Source organism: Oenanthe melanoleuca, chromosome 7, assembly GCF_029582105.1.
Source record: "Oenanthe melanoleuca isolate GR-GAL-2019-014 chromosome 7, OMel1.0, whole genome shotgun sequence".
NCBI lineage: Eukaryota > Metazoa > Chordata > Aves > Passeriformes > Muscicapidae > Oenanthe > Oenanthe melanoleuca.
In genome coordinates this window covers 21,283,123-21,308,088 of record NC_079341.1, presented here as the reverse complement: position 1 = coordinate 21,308,088, position 24,966 = coordinate 21,283,123, and the positions used below count along the sequence as shown (strand labels likewise).

Genomic DNA, 24,966 nt, shown 5'->3' with positions numbered 1-24,966 from the left:
TGTTTTCAGCTAGGTCAGCTTTGACCTCGAAGTCATTTTATGCTTTGGCATGGGGAAAAATAATTGTCTTCTTCCATTTTGTTAATCTCTGTCTTCTGTTGAGTATTTGTGGGAGCTGCCCCTCTTGAGCTGAGTTTCGGTCTTGCAGAAAGTCAAAAGCAGAACCTCTCGGTTAAAAATAGAGTAACTTTACAGGAATCCACAGGACTGTTTGTTTTTAATCTGCAAAAAGCATGTTTCTGGTGTGTTCTTTATGCAGAGTAGACAAATAAGTATATAAGTATACATAAGTGTGAAAAAAAATGCAGTGTTGGAATTGAGACTGTTCCCCAATATCTATTTCAATTATGATGCAAGGATGGAAAACAGAAGCCTCTGGGCTCTGGGAAATTTCTTTCTGTTAGTTTGGTAGAAGAAGAACTTGAGAAGCAAGAGAAAACAAACACTCAGAAAGGAGTAGATAAGTGGATCCCCATTTAAGAAATAATAAAAGTGTCTGACAGAATAAACAGCAGGAAATACTCCTGCAGGAGCTGGGCTAGGAGTGATCTTTGCACACACACAGATCCAGTGTGTCATGTGCTCAGCATCTCCTTACACTGTAATTTCTGCTCATAATCTGGAGTCTGAAGACAGCTCTCATTTCTTCCCCAAGCAGCCAGAGTGGGAATAACAAACCAGAGAATACCTAGGAAGAAAAAGAAGGCCCCAAATTCCTTGCATTAGCAGTGCCCAGCAAGCAATAATTCCATGTTTTTTGGAGGCAGTGTCCTACATCTTATTTGAATCTGAAAAAATGACAGTTCCCAGGTGTCTTGAATCCACTCCCCAGTTTACATTCACTTTCTCTTTCATTTAGAAGTCTTGGTGTTTAGCTCAGAGACAGAACTACTCTCATTTATCAGCTCTGCCAGCCATGTTACATCTGGGTATAGCCACTACAGGCACTGCTCCCACCTTCCCTACCTCCTTTGACACATCCCAACCATGACCAGTGGCAGCCTTGTTCCTTTTGGCAGCCCCACCTGTGTTTCTGCCACACCACTCCAGTCTCCTGTGCTCCCAGGTGATGCTGCAGGCACCAGGCTCTGCAGTTTCTGTCCCTGGCAGCTCACACTGGGTAACACGACCTACAGAACAGCCTGTACTGGCCACTTTCAGGTGAACTCAAGTCCTCACTTGTAAGTTGCCAGTTTTATGTTCATTAGTCAGAATGTGTTTTTTTCCTAAAGGTGACTTCTTAGTTTTATTGGTAAGCTAGTTAGCTTTAGGCCTGAAACCTCTTTTTCAAAGTAAAAAACTCCTTTAAAGGGTGACAAGAGCATTACTATGAGTTTATGCTTCTAAATTCTGCTAAATAGCAGCTATTCTTTCATAGGCATGAAATAGAGAGACTTGCTACCTATGTAGCTCTTACTGTGCCACATGAGCCATCCCCAGGTGAATCCTAACCTTTCCAAGCCCTCCATCCCTCTTCTCCCAGTAAATGCTCACTTGGCACAAGTCTAGAATAGTTTGTTATAGTGTATGATTTAATAATAGGTAGAAATTTTACTTTTACTATAAATCTAGCGTGTCAGACTGGCTGTTGATTGGCAGTTATATAAAATTCAACAGCAGGCAGATACTCAGTTAATTTGATATGGCATTAAGGGAAAAAATCCAATATTTAAATACTTGCAATAAAACATAAATGGCTAATGGGGCCAGTTCTGCCTTTGACCCACCCTTCTTTGTTTCTCAAAGCCTTTCTTCTCCTTATCCATTCCACTTGAGATCCTTGGCAAAACTGTACCTGCTGTGTCATTCATCCTTCAATGCAACACAGTCATTTTTTTGCCATTCTTGTTAGTACTGTTGCTGTGAAATCAATAGAAAAATGAAGTGGTTTTTGCAAAGATTTGCCACCAAAAGAATGCTTAATGTGTTCCCAAAATAAAGCTATTAATATTACACTCTAGATTTACCAGGAGACTGTGAACAACTCAGGAAGAACAGTACTAACAAAGTACTATCAGTCAAGCTGGAAAAAAACTTGACTGGGTGTAACATTTGGAACAAATATATATGCTTGCAGAAATTCTAGGGCATAATGTGTGCTCAGTGCTGACATCTCCACAGGTTGGGAGAGTGTGTGCTTTTGCACCTTGTACATTTCTTCCCACAGGAGGTGATCATGTTTTCTCAGCCATGCTTACATGCTCCAAAATTAGACTCCAAAATCCCACAGCTAATATAAAAATGTTTACTGTGTTCATAAGAGAATGTATACATGAGGAAACCCAAAGAAATTTTACTTTGCCTCTTTCTCTAACCAATTTCTTCTCAGGTGAAATAATCCTTGTATTAGGTACCTTACTTTGTATTCAATAAAAAGGAGTAGACAGATCTTTATCTTTGTTATCTTCAGTATTTTGCTTTCTGGTAAATCAGATTCAGAGTCTCATACCTGAGGATTTATGAACCAGCATTTAAGGAAGGACTAAATAGAAAATATGCACTTTGCTGTGTATTTCCAAAAAGATGTTACTCCTGTTACCCTGACAGAAAGGGTAGATCTCTAGCTTTAAGCAACTTGTGCCATTTAGGGATCTGTATGAAAGAATCATAGAATGGTTTGGGCTGGAAGAGAATTTAAAGATCATCTAGTTCCAAAGGAAGAAAGAATGACATATGTCATCAATCAGTGTCCCAGAAACAGGCTGCTTGCAGCATTTGTCCATTAAGTCACTTCCTTGAAAAATAAAAGGATCACAAGTGAAAAAAACTAGACATTAAATTTCATGTTCTGTCTTCTAAAAGTGGGGAGGAAAAGAATTTCTAGGGTATGCCAAAGCATGAGAAATTTACTTAGATTTGTGAAATCATGTGAAAAAAGTGACAAAGACACATGCCAAAATGGAAAATGAAGAATGAACAAAGAGAAAACGTATTATAAAATGATTCAATTTTGCAATCTTTATTCAAGGTGAAGTAACTCCTTTTTTACAAAAACAAGTTGAATAATTTACAGGTTTTGTTCAAATAGATGAAGCTAAAAATTTTCTCTTCTTTTTATTTTTAGATTTTGTGTGATAAGTTTTGGGGGGCAATAACTCCATTATACACACATTGCAAAACAAACTTGAACTTCTACATAAAGGCAGATGAGGCATGGGGAGCATTGCACTTGACACCCAAATCTTGTGTCCCAGACTCATTATCCACTAGTTACATTACAAAACAAACTTGAATGCAGTCTGGACATCTACAATACAAATTAACATGTACCTTTTATAAATCAAATGAAAAATTACCCATTTAACATACATTACTGAAATTACTATTCTATAGGGTGTATCAGATACATACATATGAAATTGCTAATATTTATTCATTTATTCAATTTAAGTCATTAGTGAATAGAACTATAACTACTAGAAAATGTTTTGGCCACTCTCAAGGTCCAGCCTCAGGTCAAAACAGCAGAAAGACTTTTTCATCTCACCACGTGCAAACTCACTTATAGCTTGGTGGAGAAAAAAATTTAAAAAGAGAAAAATATGAACTTTGATACAAATTCAACACGATGAAAATTATATAGTTAGCAAAAAGGGATGAATACCACTCTTGTTTCTAGGTTGAATGCTAAGTGAACTCCTCAAAGTTTTTGAAATCTGGGAGTTTAGTCAAAATTTATGATCTAAATTAATGCTGTTAAAGGATGGCTTATGTATGTGTTGAGTTATTTGATATCCCTTAATAATAGAAACCTTCCTCACCAAATCCTTCTATTTTCTCCCTTCTGATGAATTATTAATTGTTTGAGTGATTTCCATCCTGACAACTTGGGAGGTGCACAGAAAATTTACAGTACAGTCAGTCACAGCAGGGAAATGGCAAATCATCCCACCTGGCTCCAGTACATCTTTGATAATTTGGAGAGAGATTGTCATCAGGAGCAATTGGGCTGTAAACATAGATTGGATCTCTGCTGATGATCAGAAGACACAAGTGATGGGAAGAGGATGAGGTCTGTGAAATGAGATCTTCTGTAGCATCAGGGAATGTAGAGCACCAACCATTTGATATGAAATGCAAGCACCACTTCATTATTAACATTTGAAAGCTGAGATGTGTTGGAATATTGAAATAGGTGGCCTACAGGAGAAAGGATTTAATCCTAATATTGAGCAGCAAAATCAGATCTCAGAAACAGAACTTAAAAGGTATTTAATAAACAGTATAGATTTTTATTACTTGAAAAGTAATAAAAAAATTTTCTTTCAGAGAAAGTTTACAATTTGATAACTTCTACATGAGAAACAAATGAGTAACAGATAACCTATACAAGTGAAATCCAGATTTCCCTACTCCCTTAGGCAATCCTCGCCCAAGCAGAATCTGAGCAGATTCAGGGGCCAGCTTTGCATCCCATGAGTTTATCCACATGCCAGGGAAATGGGATTTGGTCCCACATATAACTTGCACTGACATCTGTGGGAGTCTAGTGGTGGGAAGGGTCACAGATGTGAGCCTTTATCTGTGCAGTTTCCACTATGAGATATGCAGGAATGCCAGAACACAGATGTGAATCTGTTCCAGTATAATCACAGCCATCATTTCCATCACTCTGATATACTTTTGTACTTAATACAAGGTTCTAGCATCACCTTTCCAAAGGCATCTGATACTATTTCTCCTTGCACAGATATATGTGCTATAAACTCTAATTCACTAATAGACAGCGTTAACCAGTTTGTTTGAACAAAACAATCTTTGTAAACCAAAGCTAATAGTTTCACTGAAACCAGATCCACATCTGTAGCCATTGACTCCAGCAGGCTTTGGATCAGGCCCTAAAACAGGCATGGGTCAGAGCTAGCTAATATACCAGTCTCAGTTCCAGAAATTGTGGAGGACACGGAGACTGAAGTTGCACAGACTTGGTAAATATTTATTACAAAATGGACATCAATGTTTTCAGATCAAATACATTCAGATCAATACTTTTGCAGATCAGATTCCCTGTTTACCTTAGGGAATGTACGTGATCATTTGTAACAGCGTCAAAGTATTTTTGATTTTTAAGTCTTCTTTTCTAAGTACCTTCCTATGTACATTTTGACCATCTGTTTCAGAGTAGCAAAAAATGCAGCTGAAAAGTGATAGGAAAAGTAAAGTTTATTATTGCTACCTTTAAATAGCCAAATGCTGTAATTTTTCTATGCCAGTATGTTGGCTACTTTTATACTTTCTTTATCCAGTACTATCTATGCTAACAGATTACAATTTAAAAATTTATGGCAAGTCATTTGCAATTAACTAAAATGGAGATTTAAAATTTCTTATTAACATAATGGAAAAGAATATGAAGTGAAATACATAGATCTTTTTGTTGTTTAGTTTGGGGGAAAAAAAACCAAACCCAAAACTGAACAACCCAGCCCAAAAGAGTTGAATATGTTGTTGTGCACAAGAATATCAGTTTGGCTGCTGGGCATTGGAAGAACCTCACAATTTTTGGACATATCAACAAAAGAGTGCTGTCTTTGTATGTGATAATAAACCTTTTGTGTGAACATTTCTGCATGCACAGGGCTCCTGAGCCACTTTGTGTGATGGTCCAGCAAGTGAAGTGCATCGTGAGCACCCAAATCATTTACAGGATGTAGATGGTGAAATGGAGTTCTGCCAATCCTTTGGTTTAAAAGTGTCTCTAATTTACCAATATTTATCTTTTTCTCTGTTCTCTATATCCTTTTTACTAGAATTAAAAATACCAAAAAAAAGTGAATAAGTCTTGATTGAACTTTCCCTTAGATAATCCCAGGATCTAAGTCCTTAAAGAACATCAAAAAGAAAAAAGGAAAAGGAAAGAGAGAAACCGGAGAAGAAATAAGAATTAGAGAAGAAATGTTTCTGTATAACTTACATTTACTGAAGACAGGCAATCTCACTACTTCACTACTTTTTTTCTGGTGAGAAACTACTCAGTCAGGTGATATGAGAAAGCTCAATCCTCAGTAGTTTAAACTGCATTCATGAAAAAAATTATCTTTTCTAAATTTAAACCAGCTCACCTAATAGACTACTACAAATACATTCCTAAAATCTAATTTATGGGATCCTGTGTATGAACAAAGTAGTATAAAGTTCACTGTATATATCTAATTTAACAAAAAATAAGCTTACATGATAATTTATAATCCCTGGTATTGAAGACAAAACTAAAATTATTTGTGATGCCATTTTTTTAAGATGGGGGCTTTAACAATAAAGGGTCATTAAAAAAATATTTCTACTAACCTTTACTACTAATATGTTATCTTTATTTGTCCCAACACAAGATATATATTCTCTAACAGAATGGCTATACCACTGCAACTTGCAATCAAATATCACATAATCAACTAAGAAGAAAAAAGTCTAGATATAGATTTCCTGCCAGTAAAACTAAGTTTGTAGTGTTAGAGGTGTTAATAGAAATCTGCAGCCATGGGCCTTTTATGCTTATCTTGGTTCTTGTAAGTCACATTTTTAAAAGTAGTTGTTGAGCCTCTGTACAGTGGATTTGTTTCCTAAAAAACAAGAACAAACAAACAAACAAAAACAGATTAAATAGGAGTCACACAGTGTTTGTATAGAAGTAATGTTGTATCTTTGAGGAACTTTAGAATAGCTTTCATTAGCTCTCTTGTGTTCCAAGCCACTGAAATTCAGGCTGATCTGAATTCAGGCAGCACAAACCAGCCTGGGGTCAGGAACCTGCTTTCCTTCATCAGCCTCCCAGATTAAAGTAATGCACATCATCAAACAATACCTCATCAAATGTGTCCCATACAACTTGTGTATCAAACCTGGCAGCTGGACCATCATAAAACCACAGGGAGTGTCTCAGCAGGCAGATGTGACTTGTCATGGTGCTCTTGTCACACACAGCACCCACTGTGTGCTGGGACAAGTCTCACCTGAGCTTTTCATCCTTGCCTCTCATCCATCACTCCCTATCCTCTCCTCTTGTGTCAGAAAACAAAATTAAAATGCTTCTTTCAGCTGTATCCTCCCTTGCCCTCTTACCACACCTAGCTCCCCTGAAGGATCAAGATAACATTCTCAGCTGGCCTTGCCTGTAAATTAGTGATTTTTCCCAGGTCAAAAGCTGAAAGGCTGACAGTGCCCATTCCTGGAAAAAGTTGCAACCACAGGACTTTGTAGGAGAATAGAGCCTCGTGAGCACATTGCCTGTCCTCCTGACACCCTCCAGAAACGCTTACTCAGCATGCTTTTTTTGAAAAGATCCTCAGAAGTCCTAAAGCTTTTGCAAAAGGGCAAAAAAAGTCAAGGGCAGAAGAGAAAGCAGAAAAGGGAACATGTGGTGTAAGCTTACATTAGATGCCCAGAGCTATAGATAGAAAACAAGGCCTGGATTTCTGTGTCCTTTTCCCTACATCTGGGACAGCTCCATTCACTTCTGGTGGGGGTGGGCTTGGATCATGACAGAGGCCAGGAACAACCTCCCTTTCCTAAGGAGCTGTTTCTGGGCAGAGGCACTGCTAGGATTAATCAAAGACTAGCTACTAGTGAAAAACAATAAGTAAAAAACCAGTTATCTCCCCATTCTTACATGTGGAAGAAATTAAACCAGGAGACTAAAGACTAGATAATTTTCACCCATTAAAGAATCATAATTTTACTTTATAGGATACTAAACGTGGCAAAAACTTACCAGCAAAATGTAAAGAACAAATCAAGACCCAGAATTTTAAAGGCAGTTGTGCATCATGTAACCAAAGCAAAGAACCTTGTTTAAAATCAATGTATTTCACATACCGTTTGCCATTTGACTTTGGATTTTTCTGCTTCAAACTTGGCCACCTCTTTTCTGTCTTGAACTGACACCAGTAATTTCCATATACAAAGTAAAACAATGCCAATGAGAGTGATAGCAAGGGTGACACCCACCACTATCATTGGGATATTTGGATGCTGTGCACAATCTGTGAAACAAAAACAGTTATGACTGTGGATAACCAATTAATAAATTTTAGGCAATTAAAACCAGCCAAAAGATGTGAAAATATTCTCATTTGCCATGAGCTGAGCATGCCTTTGTCTTCAAATTCATGTTATTTGTCTGCTGCTAGCTTGTAAAAGGGCCTGTGAAACCAGCTGAAAAATATTGCATTAAAATGTTTTTAAATTACTTGTTAAGTTATTCCACTACTCTTTTACAATGACAATTAGAGGCTGCTGGATACAGACACAGATTCTGAAGAGAAAAGTCAGAAAATTTATTTCAGATCTGTTTCAATATAATTATAAAAAACCAGGGCTGGGTTGACAAAAATATGAATTTTACAATGTTATGGCTGGAGCTCTAGTTCAATTAACTGATATTCAGTGGGTTGCAGAAAAAAATATTCTAGTGAGATCTATGTCAGGGTAAAGTCACCAATGATTTGATAAAATAGAGGAAATTACATTTCTCTCATGAAAACAGTGATGAAAAAATTCCTTCAAATTTGTTGAAAATGTTGGACTGGGCAATTGGAATTTTGCATTTCAAGTTCTGCAATCAATTTTATGATAAAATATTTCAGAGAGTCAGAATTGAAACTGAAATTTTTGCTTCACTAAAACCCAAAGAAATTTGATTCTTTTAATACTAGAAAGTACTGTCTATGAAAGTGGTGAACAGTATTTTACAAAATTTTCTGCTGAACCATGGTTTCAGAACATTAAAAAATTCATTTCTGTCTGCTTTGTCTTACATGATTGCATTTCGCATTCTGTTTTTGTTTGATGGCCTCAGTTAACTAATTCTGAGGGGCTCTGGTTTGAGCAGGGGGCTGGTGCTCTGGCTAATGGTGCCATACTGACTTCAGTTCTGTGAATGAAATTGTATTTCTAGAGAATTCTTGAGGCCTCATCCCAGTTCACATTTTAATGTCCAGGAGCAGAGTAACAATGAAATTGGTTATTGTAGTGGTGTGGGAGGGTCATTGCACAGAGGTAAATGAACTGTGCCTTCTGTAAGACATCTCTTCTTTTTTTTCTTTTTTTTTCTTTTTTTTTTTTTTTGTCAAATCTTCTTAAAATGCATAATAAAGCATTTAATAAAGATAAAATCCTGCCTTTAAATTATTGAATCTTAGGGATTTAGGGGTGTACTTTAAGAGGTGTGCTTCTTTATTACTATCCTTGTTACAAACACTTTTGCTGTACTAGAAACCTATACAAAATCAGACTTATGTTCTTATGGCAGCAGCTGCATTTTTTTTTGTGCAGTAAAATCAATTTCATTCTCACATATTTTTTAGAGAAATGCTGCACAAATACTTAATAAAATAAACCCTTTTTGTGGACACAGAAGGAAGTTACAAACTGCATGGCTTTGTCTAAAACATAACTAATATTTAGTACAAAGACGTCTTTAGTCCCTGGAAAAATATTTGGCTGCGGAAAAGTGGTGTCTGTGTTCTCTCCTGTCCTACCTGATTAATAGAATTAATGAAAAATCAGCAACAAAACAGCTGTAAATGAAGAACTAATGTTAAATGGAAGGATATAGAGAGACCTGTTCTATATCCATTAGTTTTGCAAAATACTCAAAACTCAGTGGGGGCAGGAACAGCTGGAACAGGATGGGCTGAGTGAGTTGGGGTTGCTCAGCCTGGAGAAAAGAAGGCTTCAGGGAGACCTTGGAGTATTTTCCAGTATCTAAAGGAGCTACAAGGGAGCTGGGGAAAGACTTTTTACAAGGGCATGTAGTGGCAGGATAAGGGGCAATGGCTTTAAACTGAGAGGGGGCAGGTTTTGATTAGAAGGAAATTCTTTATTATGAGGGTGGTGCAGCACAGGCTGCCCAGAGAAGCTGTGAATGCCTCAATCCTGGCAGTGCCCAAGGCCAGGCTGGATGGGGCTCTGAGAGTGGCTGTGGCAGAGGGCTTGGAACTAGCTAAACTTTATTGTACCTTCCAAACCATTTTATTATTCTAGATACATTGAAAAGAATTATAATTATATTTTAGAATTTCATCAGGTGTACCGAATTAGAGTAATTTGAACATTTTTCCATCCATAAAGTATACATCATTTCAAAGTGAATTATAGTTTTATCATATAATGCAAGTGATGTTTGGAATCATCCTCTTAGAACTGCACAAGCTTTTGAAAAAACTAACTTATTCTTACAGCCCAAGGATCATTTTGCTCATCTTTCATGAGAGGCCAAGTATTTATGTCATCACTGCATTAAATAAGTACTTGAGGAGCTCTTTGGCTGGGCAGAGAAGAGCTACAAACACAAGGAGGTGATGTGTAGCTGCAAAGAGCTCTGCTTCTAGATTGCTAACCTTGGCTGTGGTTTTTAATCAGATTTCACCTACAAAAACCAATATTCCCTGCTTACCTTTCTGTTCTATGCTGTGAATGACTGTCCTTCCCTGTTCATCCACAGCCAGTAGAAATGTGGTTATACATTCATTTTCCCCCTGCAAAGAGCAGGAAATGGATTTATCCTCTGAATAATCTGCAGAGGGAAGGAAAAAAGTAATTCATCAGATCAAATGAAATTTAACCTTTAATAACCAGAGAGACTGCTGGCATGATGTTTGTCACAGCCTTGTCTGCAGATGGTAAAGAGTGAAAGACAAAAGCAAAAAGACTCAGAATTTCTACAAAAGTTAATGGCTTTTCTTCCAATCCCAATTTTGTTTCATTTCTAATTTTTCACTCGTATTTCTGAAGAGCTGATCCAGATGTTGTCAATCTGCACTGACCATCTAGTGCACCTTGTTACTTTAGTGTACTGTGAATTTCAATGAATTGAAAGTGCTTCCAAGACTCTTAACTGGCAGCTGTCCAGGAAATGTCATAGCCCCAAATTATGGGACAAAGTAACCAGTGGAACAAACTATGTTCCATCGGTTTGCAGCTGCTCCTGCCACCTCTGGATCATGTTTCAGAAGTAGATAAACATACATCAAGCAGCCATGGATGCTGTTAAAAAGGCTGCTATTCATTTCCTACACAATAGGCCCCTCCAAGGTCCCTGTGCATCCAGTGCTGTTACAAGAGTAAATAAAGATTAATAACAGAAAAATGCCATTCTGGGATTTTTGTCATGGGATTCCAGATGAAGCAAATAAAGTGACCTGATATGACAGCCTGACCCCATTTATTCATCCCTCCACTTACTGTCAATTGCACAAAAATTTAATCCATTTTTTCCTTCCAGGTTATTCCTAAGTGGGGAGCTGAGAAAAATTCATTCAAAGGGAACAGAGAGACAGAAGGAAGCTGACTTTGAGGGACAATGTAAAGCAAATAAGGCAATCAAAAAGTGAGAGTACAAGTGCAAAATCAGAAATGTCATCATTCAGAATGTAACTATAATTTAATATTTTGCAGAGAAAAAAATGCTTTATACCTGTGTGCAATAATACCTCTGGGGCTGAATGTTTATGTTTTCATACATCCTTAATTTGAGTATCACTGAAAATCTAGGTATGCTTTTCAATATATTTTTGTCAAACTTCTTAGGATTTAGGAATAAAAACAGAAGGCTTCTCAAACATTTCCTTAAAATAATTATCACTGACCATTATTTTCTACTAATTTAAAACTCTTACTGAAATTTCATAAGCAATTGTGGTAAAAATCTTAAAGTCCTCAAACTTTAATATGAAGAGTAATTGAATAGAAATCAGACACGAAAAAACATTTTAAAGAAACCTACACTACATTTTAAAGAAAGTGCTCCTTCTGTTTTTTCTCCCTCATTTTGCTTATTATCATAAGTTTTGGCCTTATAGAAAATACTATTAAACACTATAGAAAATATGGAACTAGTGAACTAGTCTCCAATCCTTTTCTCTGCTTGGTATAAAAAAAGAACCCTGGCTAGATTTTAATGCAAACCAGCTCTTGATTTGAGCCTTGTATTTAACTGGTTGCTGGTCCTTGGTGGCAGAGGAATGTGTTATCTACCAAGGCAGCCTAGACCTGCTGATTTAACAAGATTGGATTTTGTTAGAAGGGCCACGAACTGCAGACTTATGGCTCTTGTTGGCACGTCACAGTTCCAGTAACACTGTCAAAAGTTTTGCAATGTTTGCACTTTCCCAACCCTCTCAAGCAAGCAGATTCAAAATATTAACTTGCTTACAAAGAGGAAAAAAAGGGAAAAGGATAGTTGCTAGGTATCCTGAAAATGGAGAAAAATTTGCAAGCATATACCAAATATCATCCAGAAGGCAGTAACTGCACATATATTAGTTATTTTTCCATGGTAATTTTTTATTTAATGTCATAATTTGAAACCAAGGGGACCAGAATACTGATTATGTGCAATGATGTAGAAATGAAAGCAAAAATGCCAGTTCAAGCTATTCAGAATCCAGATTATGGTTAGTATTTTTTTTTCGATGTTATTTTTAGAATGAGGGATCACTAAAGAGAGACTGTTGCATATGTTATTTGCAGTTCACCAGCACAAAAATTTGCCTAGGTAGGTAAATTCCTGTGATTTACATCTGTGTAATTTTCTGCATTCTGCAGTGAATCGTCACACTCTTCTGCAGGCTAATTCTGGTATATTAAATTATATTTTAAATAACTGGAGTCACACTGGGGGAGGAATCTGGTAACAGTGGCAAGCAGGAGACTCAAAGCATGAAAGACTGTTTCCTAGCAGATACATTTATAAAAGATTCAACAACAAAAATGTTGACTGTAAATTTAAATGTCATTATGCCCTTTCTTGTTTGCCTTTTGCTCAACAAAATGTTTTTTTTTTTTGAGCAGAGTTCACCTCACTTTGACTCAGAACAGAGCAGCACTGATGTAGAGGTTTATTCAGCCTCCAGTACTTTGCTGCTGCACTGGGAATTTGTGAGGCATCAGCACCATGGGGTAGGAAAAACCTCTCCTAGGAAAGGATAACTGTCCCTGTTGGGGTTGTGGCAGGAGCAGCCTGGTGCCCTGTGGCTGGGGTGGTGGCAGGAGATGTCTTTGAGGAATTTTGGTTCCTCTTGTGCAGTGAGTAGAGCAACAAGAGCTCCTCCTGCACCTATGTGGCAAAGGGGCAGTTAGCCTAATTTAAATGTTCAAGACTAAAAGTGAATGAACATCAAAGTTTGAAAGTGATGCCTGCTGTGGAGATAACCAGTAAATGTGAAGCCATCAGCCCCTGCAGAGCTGCTGCACACCCAGGCCCTGGCAGATCCCTGGGCTGCCCTGACCTGCTGCTGGGGAGCAGGGGAAGAAACCCCTGGCAGACCCAGAAGCAAAGCAGGGAGGTAAAAGCCAGGACTCAGAGCCTGAAATGGGCACTCCCAGGAAACAGGAAAATGTAAAGCCCACGCTTTTTTGTTGCTCCACACTTCCAGTCATTGTATTGCAACATCATGGGCAAAAGAGAAACATAATTTTTGAAGTGCTAATGTTTTATTTAACCTACAGCTTTTACTTTTCTCTTTCCCCCAAAGCCTTGAAGCATTAAAGAAATTAAAATATAAACCAGAAAGAAGTATACTTCCCCATGAAGTTGCTCAATAGTCTGTCTTATATATTATGTGGTGTGCTATTTATACAATTTTTAGATTGTTGGGTTTTGTTCAGGTTTTAACTCTATGATTATTTTTAGCTGTTATTTTAAAGGTTGATTTTTTCTTTCAGGACTTTGAAATTAGTCTACACAAGCATTTCAGATATTTCAGATGAAATAGTTTGCAATAGCTGCTGTTTTTGGGGTTTTTTTTTTTGAGGCATCTGGATGCAAACATGAAGGTTACAGTAACTGCTGTAAATAAATTTGAAATCTAAAGAAATAGCTGACAGTCTCAATCAGGAAAGCACAGGACTTGAAAAAAGGAAATATGCAGGAATAGGAATGTCATGTTCATATTCCTGTGACCTGTGAACAAAACCATATAAAAGTGTGTTTCTGCTCATTACATTTGAAAATGTAATGTTTTATATATTCCTAACTACAGATATCTGCCACCTTATAAATGCAACCTGAAAACTACTAACTGGAGAGATACAATAGAAGTGCTTATATGTTTTTAAAGCCTGTGAAGATACTTTTATATTTATAGAAGAGTACTGAAGTATTGCTATCCAAAACAAAAGGTGTGTCTTTGCTGGAAGGAAGTACATCAGTGACATTTCTGCATGCACATCTCTGGAGAGGCTTCCAAGAGCTTGCAGATACAAACCTTGGACATGCACACAGGATTATGCATTGCCATCCTCTTTCTTCCATTTGTCTTGTTTAATGCTTGTGGTACATCTGTGATGTGGATATAATAGCCTATGTCCTGCCTTACTTAACAATTGCTTGTGCCAAGGTTGGGACTAGAATTGCCACTAGAATAAATCCAGGCTGCCTGCTGAGCAGGTACCTTCCTTTACAGAAAAAAAAAAAAAAATTGCATTTTTTTTATTTAAATATTTCATTTCATTAGTTCTTTTTGATTGTGGTGGGGTTTGTTGGGTTTTTTTCCTGATACTACTATTTTACTCAAGATTAATTCCTATTCCAGAAATTTCCATTGATGCAGAGCACTTTAGAATTCAAGCAAACAGCTGAAAGATGTTCTTTGCCTTTTAGAATACAAGAAATGTTTTCGCCACTGGCAAAGGACTGTGTTTAGTCACCATCTGTAATCAAGAATCTGCCTAAGGACTGGAGGCAGGTTTTGTATTTGTAAGGCTGAAGAAGCCCCACTGGAGCTCTTGGTACAGGCATAACTTAAACTCAGGAACTTTCATCTATCACTGATTTGCAGGGACTGATATCTATTAAATTCTGTACCTTCCTGCATAAACTACTTAGAAAATAGGCATGATCCAATGAGTTAATTACCTGGAAGGGTTTTACCAGCTCTGTTCTGCATTTCCTACTTGCCTCAGAAGAACCATACAGACAGTAATTCTCTTATGACTCTTAATATAATTCCAAGCAGAAAAACAAGGCTACTTTCAAAGATAAAATTACTGAAAGTGGAACCTTCTGCTAATCACACACACAAGAAAGGAAGACTCAGTATACCAACCCTTTGCCATGCTGACAGTTGCATCAACCAATTTGCATTTTTCACTGCAATCTCCCAGTGACTTGTCATCAGAAGCCAAGTGACATTCCACACAGCTCCTGTGGAAAATAATTCAGCAGCTCATCAATCTCTGCCTGCCACAAAGCAACAATACAAAAGCCAGTATGTGTGCATCTGCATTTTAAAAAGCAGCTAAATAAAAGGTCTTCTGCTATGGATACAGTTCTCAGGAATATGATAGGTGCTACCACCAAAAAAAATCCTAACAAAACCAAACAAAAAAACCCCAACCTGAATAAAGGTATTGTGAATAAGCTCTGTCTTGTCCTCTACTCTCTCTCAGTTTGTTAGCTACCAGACAGAACCCCAGGCAACATTATTCATGTAGGTCTATCAAAGACATGTGGTTACTCACATGTAACACTCATCTTCAAAAATTAAAAAAATAAATATTCTGAACACTAAATATTCTCACACTAAATACCAGCTGAAGGAATTCCTATCAGATGAACAATATCTAAAATTGACTTCAAAGAGATCAAGCTGAGGCACCTACGAGTCTGCCTTTGTTGCAAGTCTATTGAATAATGCATTAAAACACTTTCCAGGTGTCTCAACAGTTGTGTCTTGAATATGATTACTTGACTCAGAAATTACTAGATCCTAATTATACTAATGAAACTTACAGGAAATTATTTTTTTTATTCAGTGGTAGAATGATTGAAATATTATTTTAAAACACAGAGTCTAGGCCAATTTCTCTAGAAATCTCCCTGTAAATTCAATGAGGATTTTAATAAATCCAGGATTTATTGATGGAAAATGAAACAATGAACAAAATTCTTATATGACCATTTCTGATGCAAAAATGTGTTTGCTGATTTTTCACAAATAGCTTCAGCCAAATTGAGTGGCTGAGACTGAAACAGCCTGAAGGACTGAGGAAAGAAAGGAGAAGAGAGGAGAGAAGAGGAGAGAAAAAAGGAAAACTGCAACAAAACATCAAAATCCCCTTGGCTATCTCCTGTTGCATTGAGTTACACATATCCATGGGAATAAGCTGAGGCTGCTGAGTTTATCTTCAGGGGATGAGGTGACCTTATCCCTCAGTCTGGAAATGGTGAATAGCAAAAGTGAGTGGGTAATGGGATAGCCTCTATCTCATGGAGATAAATTCAGTGTAGGTGTTGGTTTTGTGATATTCACCATGTTTCTCATGCTACACTCTCTTTCCCAGCTGCCATTAATCTCCACCCCATCTGACCTGTTCTTTCAGCTCTCTCAGTTACCTACACAGGTATTCCCAGTGTTCTCCCTCTTTTGGCTTTTTGTGCCCTGTGTTTCAGCAAGGGAAGACACTGAAACAGAAAGAAAAGATCCAACACTGCATACAATATACATGTTTAAATGGGTTAATGTAATGCCTGTCATGTAACTTTATATTTCTTATTCTTTGCCAAATTGGGCAGAGCAAAACAGAAGCATTGTCCTTTTCGTTTAGAGCAGCTGCATGCAGAAATTCTCTCTGAACATACTGAGAGGCTCAGTTTTTTTAGGGCAAAATTAGCACTAACAGAAAGAAATTGATGAATTAATCACATCATAGAATAGCTTTTCACTCAGATACACTGCAGACTGCAATGACAGGCATGAAAATACAGTGTTGGAGAGAAATGGACCTCAACTCTGAATGAGGAGACAGGCCATCATCATGAACCATGCAACCTAAACTGCTCAGCACTCAGAAAGCAAAGTCAGAGTTGTTAATAACGTGTTCTGTGAAGCCTAACCCAACTTCTAGCTTAAATTTCTGCTGAAGACTGCTCCATTTGGACTGTAGCCCTACAAGCATGAGCAATGGTGTACTTAATGGTCATCTTCACGTTTTTGGTTGCTTTTCCTGTCATGCACCATAGCAGACACCTTGCATCACAGCAGGAAAGCTACATAAATTGAGTATGCTCAGTGGACAGAAGACATTTTACCATTTACAATCAATTTATCATCAACTTATACATGACATACAGCTACCTACTTATTCATTCCTAGACTACTATTAATCTTATAATAAAATATTAATATTATTTATTATATATACTTACACCTCTTTAATTTAGCCAGGCTTAACTGAATTTGGACTATGAATTTGTGAATGTGTGAAGCTTGAGTGGACAACATAACCTTACTCATTCATATATATGAGAATGGTAATAAAAATGCCAGATTTTTATGTGAGGCCATATAAGTTCAGATAAGGCCACCATTCTGATTAGCTGTACAGCAGGGACAGCACTGGAAGTGTAAAGTTTTACCTGTGCTGCTTGAAGTTGATTTAAGTGTTTCACATAAAGTCCTTTTGTACAAGAGTACTGCTCATGAGTGGATGGTATATGAGTTGTGACTACCCACCTCAAAGGGCAAAGAAGCTCTTGGGTTTTGGTCTGTAAATTGGATTTACAGACCTGGCAGTAAACACACTGCTGGGGCAGTATAGGAAATAGAAATAAATGGATGATATAAACATCAGAGGTTTAAAGGCAGCACATTACCATCTGGAGCTGCAGGGGTCACTGCAGAGAGGGCATTTTTCACACGTTTGGCCCAAAGCCCCTGGATGGGTGCAAGCACATGTCCCGCAGACACATTCACCTCTCCCACTGCACAGGGTTCCATCCTCAGCAACGCAGCTGCTGGTATCAGTGGTGCAATTACAGTATTCACCAGTCCATCCACTGTGGCACCTGCATTCCCCACAGTCACAGTCACCATTGCCTGGAAAAACATTTATTATACTTCAAATCAGTCACTGTATCATTCAAAAATAATCTGAAGGATGATCTTTAAAATTATTCTCTTTAACAGAAAATATTTTGCTCTCTGCAACTCTTCTTCCAAACATCATTCTTTCTCTCCCAGAATCCTCAGTTTTAAGTCAGAGGATGAGAATTTTGCTCAGACTGGCTGTAAGCCAGTGCAGCTCCATCCTCTTGACTGGAGTCCTCAGTGCAGATCTTTCTCCGGGCAGTGCACAACCCAATTTGCAAATACTTCCGATTTATAACAGCATAGCTGTTATATGAATGATATATGTTATATGAAACTATTTAAAGTCTAAAGACCATTCACAACGAGCAGCAGTTATTTATGCAGAACTGGCTGCAGCTGCATATACGATGAAAACACAGGTTCCCCCGCTCCCGGCGGGCGAGCAGCGCACCTGCGGCCGTACCTGCGCACTGCAGCCCGCGGTGCCGCGGGCAGGAGAAGTCGGTGCACTCGCAGCGGGGCCCGTACACCTTTCCGTAGGGGGACGGGTGGCAGCGGCACCGGCCGCACAGGCACTCGCCCCGGCCGCTGCAGGAGCAGGAGCCGCTGCCCAGCGAGCTCTCGTGGCACTCGCAGCGCGGCCCCACGAAGCCGGGGCTGCAGACGCACACCCCGCACTGCAGCGCGCCCTGGCCCTGGCTGCACCGCGGGCTCTGCCGCTCCGCCCGCGCCTGGCAGCTGCAGCCGCACACGGCTTCGACCTCCAGCTCCAGCACCTCTCCCAGCCCCACCGGCTTCATCTGGATCAGCCTTCTGGTTTTCTCACAAGAAGAGAGACTTACAGTCACGTTGAAGGAGACCTGGAAGGGAGAATAGGGCTGCTGGGGCACAGGGAACTCTGCAGGGTGCTCAGAAGTGCATGCAGAGGACACAGCCAGAGGGTCATACATACTGCCTACTTCTTGCTGACTTGTTTGGAAGAGGTTCATGTAATAAAGAGCAAACTCTGCCTCGGTGTCCTAAATTACATGAACTTCATGTGTTTGGAGAATAGGTTCTTCACTTACTGTATCTCCCACTTTCACCCCAGAGCATTTCCTCTGATGTGGAGAAAAGGTCCCCTTGTTACAGATGGCCGTGAAGGAGAGGTTGAGCCCTTCTGTCTCTCCCAGGATCTCCAATTCAACCTCAGATCTCAGCTCCTTCAAGGAAAAAAGCGTGAGATGAATGGAGTGGTAACACTGCCACATGCTGCCATTGCTCCCTCTCTGAGTAACAGGGGCTGTGATTTATCCTGCCTTACACAGGAGCACACTCCTGCTTTGGCACTTGTTTACAAAACTCTCTATTGCAAGAAAAATGGGAATGAGCAAAGTAAAGCAAATGCCGACAGACCCAGCTTTCAGTGGAAAGCAATGGTAGCATCACTTTAATATCTGCTACCACAGGGCTTATTTCCTGCCCTTCCAGGAGAACAAATTCAGAGGTTTATTAAATCACCTTTCATAACTCTGCTGACTGATGCAGTTTTTCTTTTAGGTCTGGACTTTCTGAGGAGTGGATTTGCATCCCTGATTGCATTGCTAGGTCTGGGCTTTTCCTGATTAGCCAAGCTGTGTCAATATTGCTCCCTCCCTTCCTTTCTTCTCACAATGGAAATTCCTGATTCATGAGCTGGTTGTGCTATTTTAACCTGCATTCAACAACATCCCTGTTATTTAAATCAATTTGATCAATCAAATTTTCATTTTGTAAGTCACAAACTGTCTTTCTGAAACTGCTCATACTAGGTATCTATATTTAAAGTGTTGAAAATACTTTATAGCAACTTTGCTTACACAACCTTGATCCAAAGCCTGTCACAAGCCATGGGGAAATTCCCTATGACTTCACTGGTCTGTGGATCCAGTAAATGGAAATTTTTCAAAAGTACCTCAGCAACTGCTAAGAAAACACCTCACTGACACGACTTTGTGCTCATGGAAGTTTAATTACTTGCAAAATACCCCCTGCCCTTCAATCAGAGCAAGGGAACTTGTTCACCTTACTGCAGTGAGTCATTCTACTAAAGGTAGCAGGATGACTCACTGGAGTAAAGGTCTGGTGGGGTAAATCAAAGTAAAACAGAATAGGAATAAACAAGCACAGACAACTCCCTGTCCTATGTACATGTTCTGGATTCCTAGGAAATTTGTCTTAGGGTTGTAAAATTGTGCCCTGGGATCAGGTTTGTAGTGGTGATAATTTTGGATATGCCCAAATTTCCATTTCTATTTGATTTGAAGGTAGGTGCTCGTGTCACTATTGAAACAATACGGAGTTGTCGATAATAATTTGTTTGCCTGAGCTGGACTCTCCTAAAAGGACCCAAACCAGCAAATCTGCAGGCAAAGCTGTGACTGTGGGCATGTGCCTTTTTTACAGGAGGTAAAAACCTGCAGTCCCTCTTCCACCAACTGCAAAATTACAAGGTGCAAACAGAGTGCAACTGTGAGAGAAAATTAAACTGCTGCTGAACACCAAATTGTAATACTTTGAATTCTGGAGTCTGTATTGGGTCCTTTGAATGTGCCTTACTATTGTGAGAGATCAAATTATGCATCTTACAGCAATGAAAATGAATACAAACTGTGATAAAATCGGTTTTTAGATCCTAATATCTGTAAGCACTACTAATGATGTTTTCAAACTACTAAACTGTCTGGCCAGAGTTTGAGGACAAATAGCAGACAGTTAATAGCAAGTAGCAGCTTTAAACCATTCACAGAGAAACATTTGTAGTTCAAAAGATTTTCTGAATGGAACAACAGACAAATAAGTGCTAAATGCTTATGCCCTTCTGTTACCTGTCCTTTCTAATACAATATTTCTTTGTTCTCGTTTTTGTGTAAGTGCAGGGTCTAAAAACTGGGTGGGGGGGGGAAGGGTAATTTTTCTGAAATTTTAAATCCTTGGAATGGCTTTAATCAAATGGCCTGCTATCTGTCACAAAGCATTTTAGCCAACAGCTCTGCAAGACAAAGTTGGGCAGAATTCAATGCTAAACAAAGCAGGCAGAAATATGCTTACAGAAGAAAATGAACCATGCTTGGAAAGAACATGAGAACTCCTTGCAACAAATATTTTGACAGCTCAGACTTTCTTAACTTCCTCTCTGAAGCTTTTACATGGCAACACATGGTGAATGGCATTAGCAAACCTGGTGTTTGCACAGCAAGTAAACACTCAGAAACACTTTAAAATGTTAAAAGATTTAGCCTAACTCTACTCCCAAGAGGTAAAAAGTTATTTATTCCTTTTCTTGTGAGTGAAGAAGCAGAGATATAGGACACTGAATTACACTTCTGAGAGTATAATGAAAAGTTTCTAATAAAAGTAGCCTTAGTTCTGTTTTGCACGTGATTTTCAACTGTAGGTCTCCTGTCATTTTCTTCTCCATAGCAGAAAAAATTCTGATACCTTTACTCCTGTCAAATAAAGTGGTTTTTTAGTGCTTCCTGCTTGGAAGATTTGCAATCACAAAACAATAAGATAGTTAACCTTTAAGGTTAAGTGTAATAAAATTGACTTTGGGAAATTTTGAGTGCGACACGTTGCTGCTTGCACAATTCTTACATCTTGAAAGAAATGTGGGATTTTAAGGAGGTATGTGCAGCTCTGGTGCATGGTCCAGACATGCTGTGCCTGGATGAGGCTGTGACAAGTTCTAGCCCAAAGGCAGGAGCAGCCTCCCTGCAGTCACCTCCCTGCCACTGCTGCAGCAGCAAGCACAGAGCTCAGAGCTCCCTCCAATCCATGAAAACAGGATCAGCCCAAGCAGCTCAGGACCTGCCTCCTGGTCACCTCTGCCAGCTCTGGGACCTGCTCTGCTCAAAGCATGCAGCACCTAAAATGCACCTAAAAAGCCAACAGAGCCAGGAGGCTGAGGACAAGGCAGAGGACAAAATTGTGCCTTTGTATAAGCCTTAGTTTGCCCTGTACTGTGTACTGCAAGCTCTTGTGGGCTCCACAGCTCAGGAGGAGGGAGGGTAAAGAGAGAGTCAGATAAACTCACCAAGGGGATGGAGCAGCCAAGGAGAGACTTAAAAGACTGGGGCTCTAATTTGGAGAGAAGATTAGGGATGTGGAAGGTGTCTCAGTGACATAATACAATGAAATTATGAAGACACAAAGATAAGGTGAATGCAGAACTGTTATTCATCAAACCCTACAACTTGGGAGCTAAGGCACAGGTTAAAATAAGAACACAGTGGAACTGAACCCCTTCTTGTCATAGAAGGCAACAGAGGCCAAAAATATCAGGAGGTTCAAAAAGGAGAGTAGGAAAAAATCATAGGCATAGGAACACGAGCAGAGGCTAAGGAGAAGAGGCAAGGATTCACTCTTCACATTTTCAATATTCCAATGAGGCATCATTCCACACTTATGTTACAGCAAAAGCATCAGGACACAGGACTGGGAAAATTTTTGTGCATTTTTGCATTACTTACTGACAATAAAATGGTATTTTAGCTGTTAAATGTAGGAACCTGTGTCTATACATTAGACTGCCAGCTTGAAGAAATGCTGATAGGAACCACATGTGGCTAGCAGCAGGTTGGAAATCAGAAGTGAAATTCTGTTCCCACTCAAAGTTTAGCAATAACTTTGCTCATAAGAAAATTTCCTCATCTTTATTTATTATCATTTGTACACTCTCAAGATTGACCCTGAAGTTCTTTCCTCATATAATTTTTCATAAGAGAATCTCCTGCTATGTTGCATTTAATTTTAAAAAGTCATAATTCATCAATTGTATTGCCTTCATTGCTTCTATAAGAGTTAGAATAATTTGGTTTCCTTCCTATCACTAAGACCCAAGTAATTTTGGCACAGTGATGACTATCTTATTCAGGTGATAGAAGGAAGAGCAGAAGAATAAGTAAGGAAAGAAAGAGAAGCTATTTGCAAAGGGTTATTTGTCATTGTAGAAAACTGGTAGAGCAGGTTTTTAATAAAAATGGGCTGAGATGGAACAGAGAAATCTATGGAATATCAGTGTATCTGTAAATTAATATATCAGTGCAGAGATCTGCACAAATGCCTAAAAATATTCCTCTGACTGAAGAGAACTAGTCACCCAAAATGCATTTTACAAACAAAGTTCTGAAGAGCAGAGCTGACATCATTACAGTATTTCTCTGTATTATTTAAACCCATTCAAGTCCTTGCATTACCTAAACAAACCCATGTTGGCTCTTGTGTTCCTCTTTTTGAAAACCTCAGAACAGCCTCACAGAGGCAGCATCCAATTGCTAAAGCAGAGAAGAGCACTGAGCACAGAAGAGTGTTTTTTCCCCCAGATATTCCTGCAAAGCAATTGTTAGTCTGCTCTGGTGGCAGCTTCCAACAATGAGAGAGTTGAGTCCCTGTTGAGATGTGGAACTGAGAGACCTGAATATTAAAGAAGGCTTAAGAGTAGGTGTAAAATACAGGAATATGAAAAGGCAATGTAGGTGACACTGATTTAAACTCTGCATTCCAGCAGAACTAAAGATTGACAGAAGGTTACAGGAATTTTATTTCTGTGCTTACTTAATCCTCACAGTGAGCACTTTTCCTGTCAAGGTCAGCACCTAACATAAAGAATGATGTAATCAGTTCATAAAAGGAATTAAAGAAACTTCTTTTTACCAAACTGCAAACCAGTGTTGGGAATGTAAACATGAAGGGGGAAACTGCCTTGTAACCATCTTACCTGATAAGCAGCAATGATCAGCTGGAGAATATTTCCAGAATCTTTCTGCAGTCGTCCAACAGTAGCACCAGGAATAAGCTTTGCATAATTCTGGAAATATAAAAAATTAATTTAAAGCAAAACAAAAGTGACAAGGAGCTACCATCTAAAAAAACCCTAAAACCAAAGAAAGAAAAAAACCCAAAAAACCCACACCCAAATCCCAAAAACATACCCCCCAAAACAAAACAAAAACAACAGCAACAACAAAACCACACAAAATACAAAAAACAATAACAACAACAAAGAAAACAAAACAAAACAAAAACGAAGGAAAACCAAACCAAGTACATTGAAGTCAATTGAAATAAATGACAGTAACATTTTCAAAGATTCTTGCAGTCTCCATTGCACGTTTCTTAATGAAAAAGCCAGATGGAGAAGAGCTGGTTTCATTTAAAATTCATTGAACATATATTGTTAAATCACATCTATGTGATTGGAAGTTTGATACTATAGTATTCTTTAAGCACTAATTTTTTAAATTTAGAGGGAAGATATGTTTTATCAACAGCTGTATTTCTCTTTAATAAAAATATCCAGAAACAGATTCAGCTGCTCTACTGTTGTTTCACTGCTTAAGAGTCTTGGACTCTACATTCAGCAACTGCAGTCACTCTTTTATCTTTGCAGAGGTATCTCAGTGCTCTGTGGCTCTCATGGATAGTATGTTGAATTTCTGTGAATAATACAGTGCCAATTTAGCAATCTATTTCAGTGATAAGTTTTCTTTTCTTCTTCTGAAATGCACTGTGACATTAACATGAAACCTGACAGCTAGATTTTAAATATAGTGAATTAAAATTTGTCTTCCCTGATTGCTGACTACATGAGCTTCCACTGCTTTAACCCATGCCTTTGGAAAACAACGTGTTCATCATTTAAAATAAAACATTGTAGCACTAGTTTTCCTTTATACATTATCATATCAATGCTGTTATTTTAAATAAAAGAAAAATATCCAGAGAACTATTAATAAACATAGGTAATTTAATACTCTTATACCCTTCTTATGCTTCATGTCTCCAAAAGCTCTGTGATTACTTTATGTATTATGTATGGAATAGTTATCATTCATTAGATTTCTAGTGCTATTGTAAATCAGTGGGATTAACTGCATTTTATGTTACAGCTGGCAACTTTACATTCCTGACTCCTCTTGTGATTAGTGCCCACTCAGGGATTCTTGGAATAATGAAACTCTGTGTTTCGTACATGTGGACCTTTTGAGAGAAAAGATGGCAAACCTGGAATTTAAAATAAAGTCCCCTTTAATGTGTGGTATGCAAAACAAACAGCAGGGGTAGGCTGCTATAAACACTTTGGTTGATCTCTCCTCTGTGAACAAAAATTTTCTGCATGGTGATACAAGGATGGCAT

General features: G+C 38.5%; 1 protein-coding gene across 4 annotated transcripts in view; it reads right to left on the bottom strand.

The window, feature by feature from the left end:
- Nucleotides 1–2,943: 2,943 nt before the first annotated feature.
- Nucleotides 2,944–24,966, bottom strand: part of ITGB6 (integrin subunit beta 6) — a 40,217-nt gene continuing 18,194 nt past the window's right edge. For 3 of the 4 annotated variants that reach the window (XM_056496536.1, XM_056496537.1, XM_056496538.1), the window contains exons 9-16: nucleotides 23,548–23,637; nucleotides 18,878–19,012; nucleotides 18,274–18,670; nucleotides 17,594–17,816; nucleotides 15,045–15,142; nucleotides 10,394–10,513; nucleotides 7,813–7,979; nucleotides 2,944–6,560 (exon numbers count right to left, since the gene is read on the bottom strand). In XM_056496536.1, coding sequence (XP_056352511.1) covers nucleotides 6,459–6,560; nucleotides 7,813–7,979; nucleotides 10,394–10,513; nucleotides 15,045–15,142; nucleotides 17,594–17,816; nucleotides 18,274–18,670; nucleotides 18,878–19,012; nucleotides 23,548–23,637 — 1,332 coding nt within the window. In that variant the 3' untranslated portion in view covers nucleotides 2,944–6,458. The remainder of the gene's footprint in view (nucleotides 6,561–7,812; nucleotides 7,980–10,393; nucleotides 10,514–15,044; nucleotides 15,143–17,593; nucleotides 17,817–18,273; nucleotides 18,671–18,877; nucleotides 19,013–23,547; nucleotides 23,638–24,966) is intronic. The other variant, XR_008840955.1, reaches the window with a different exon arrangement.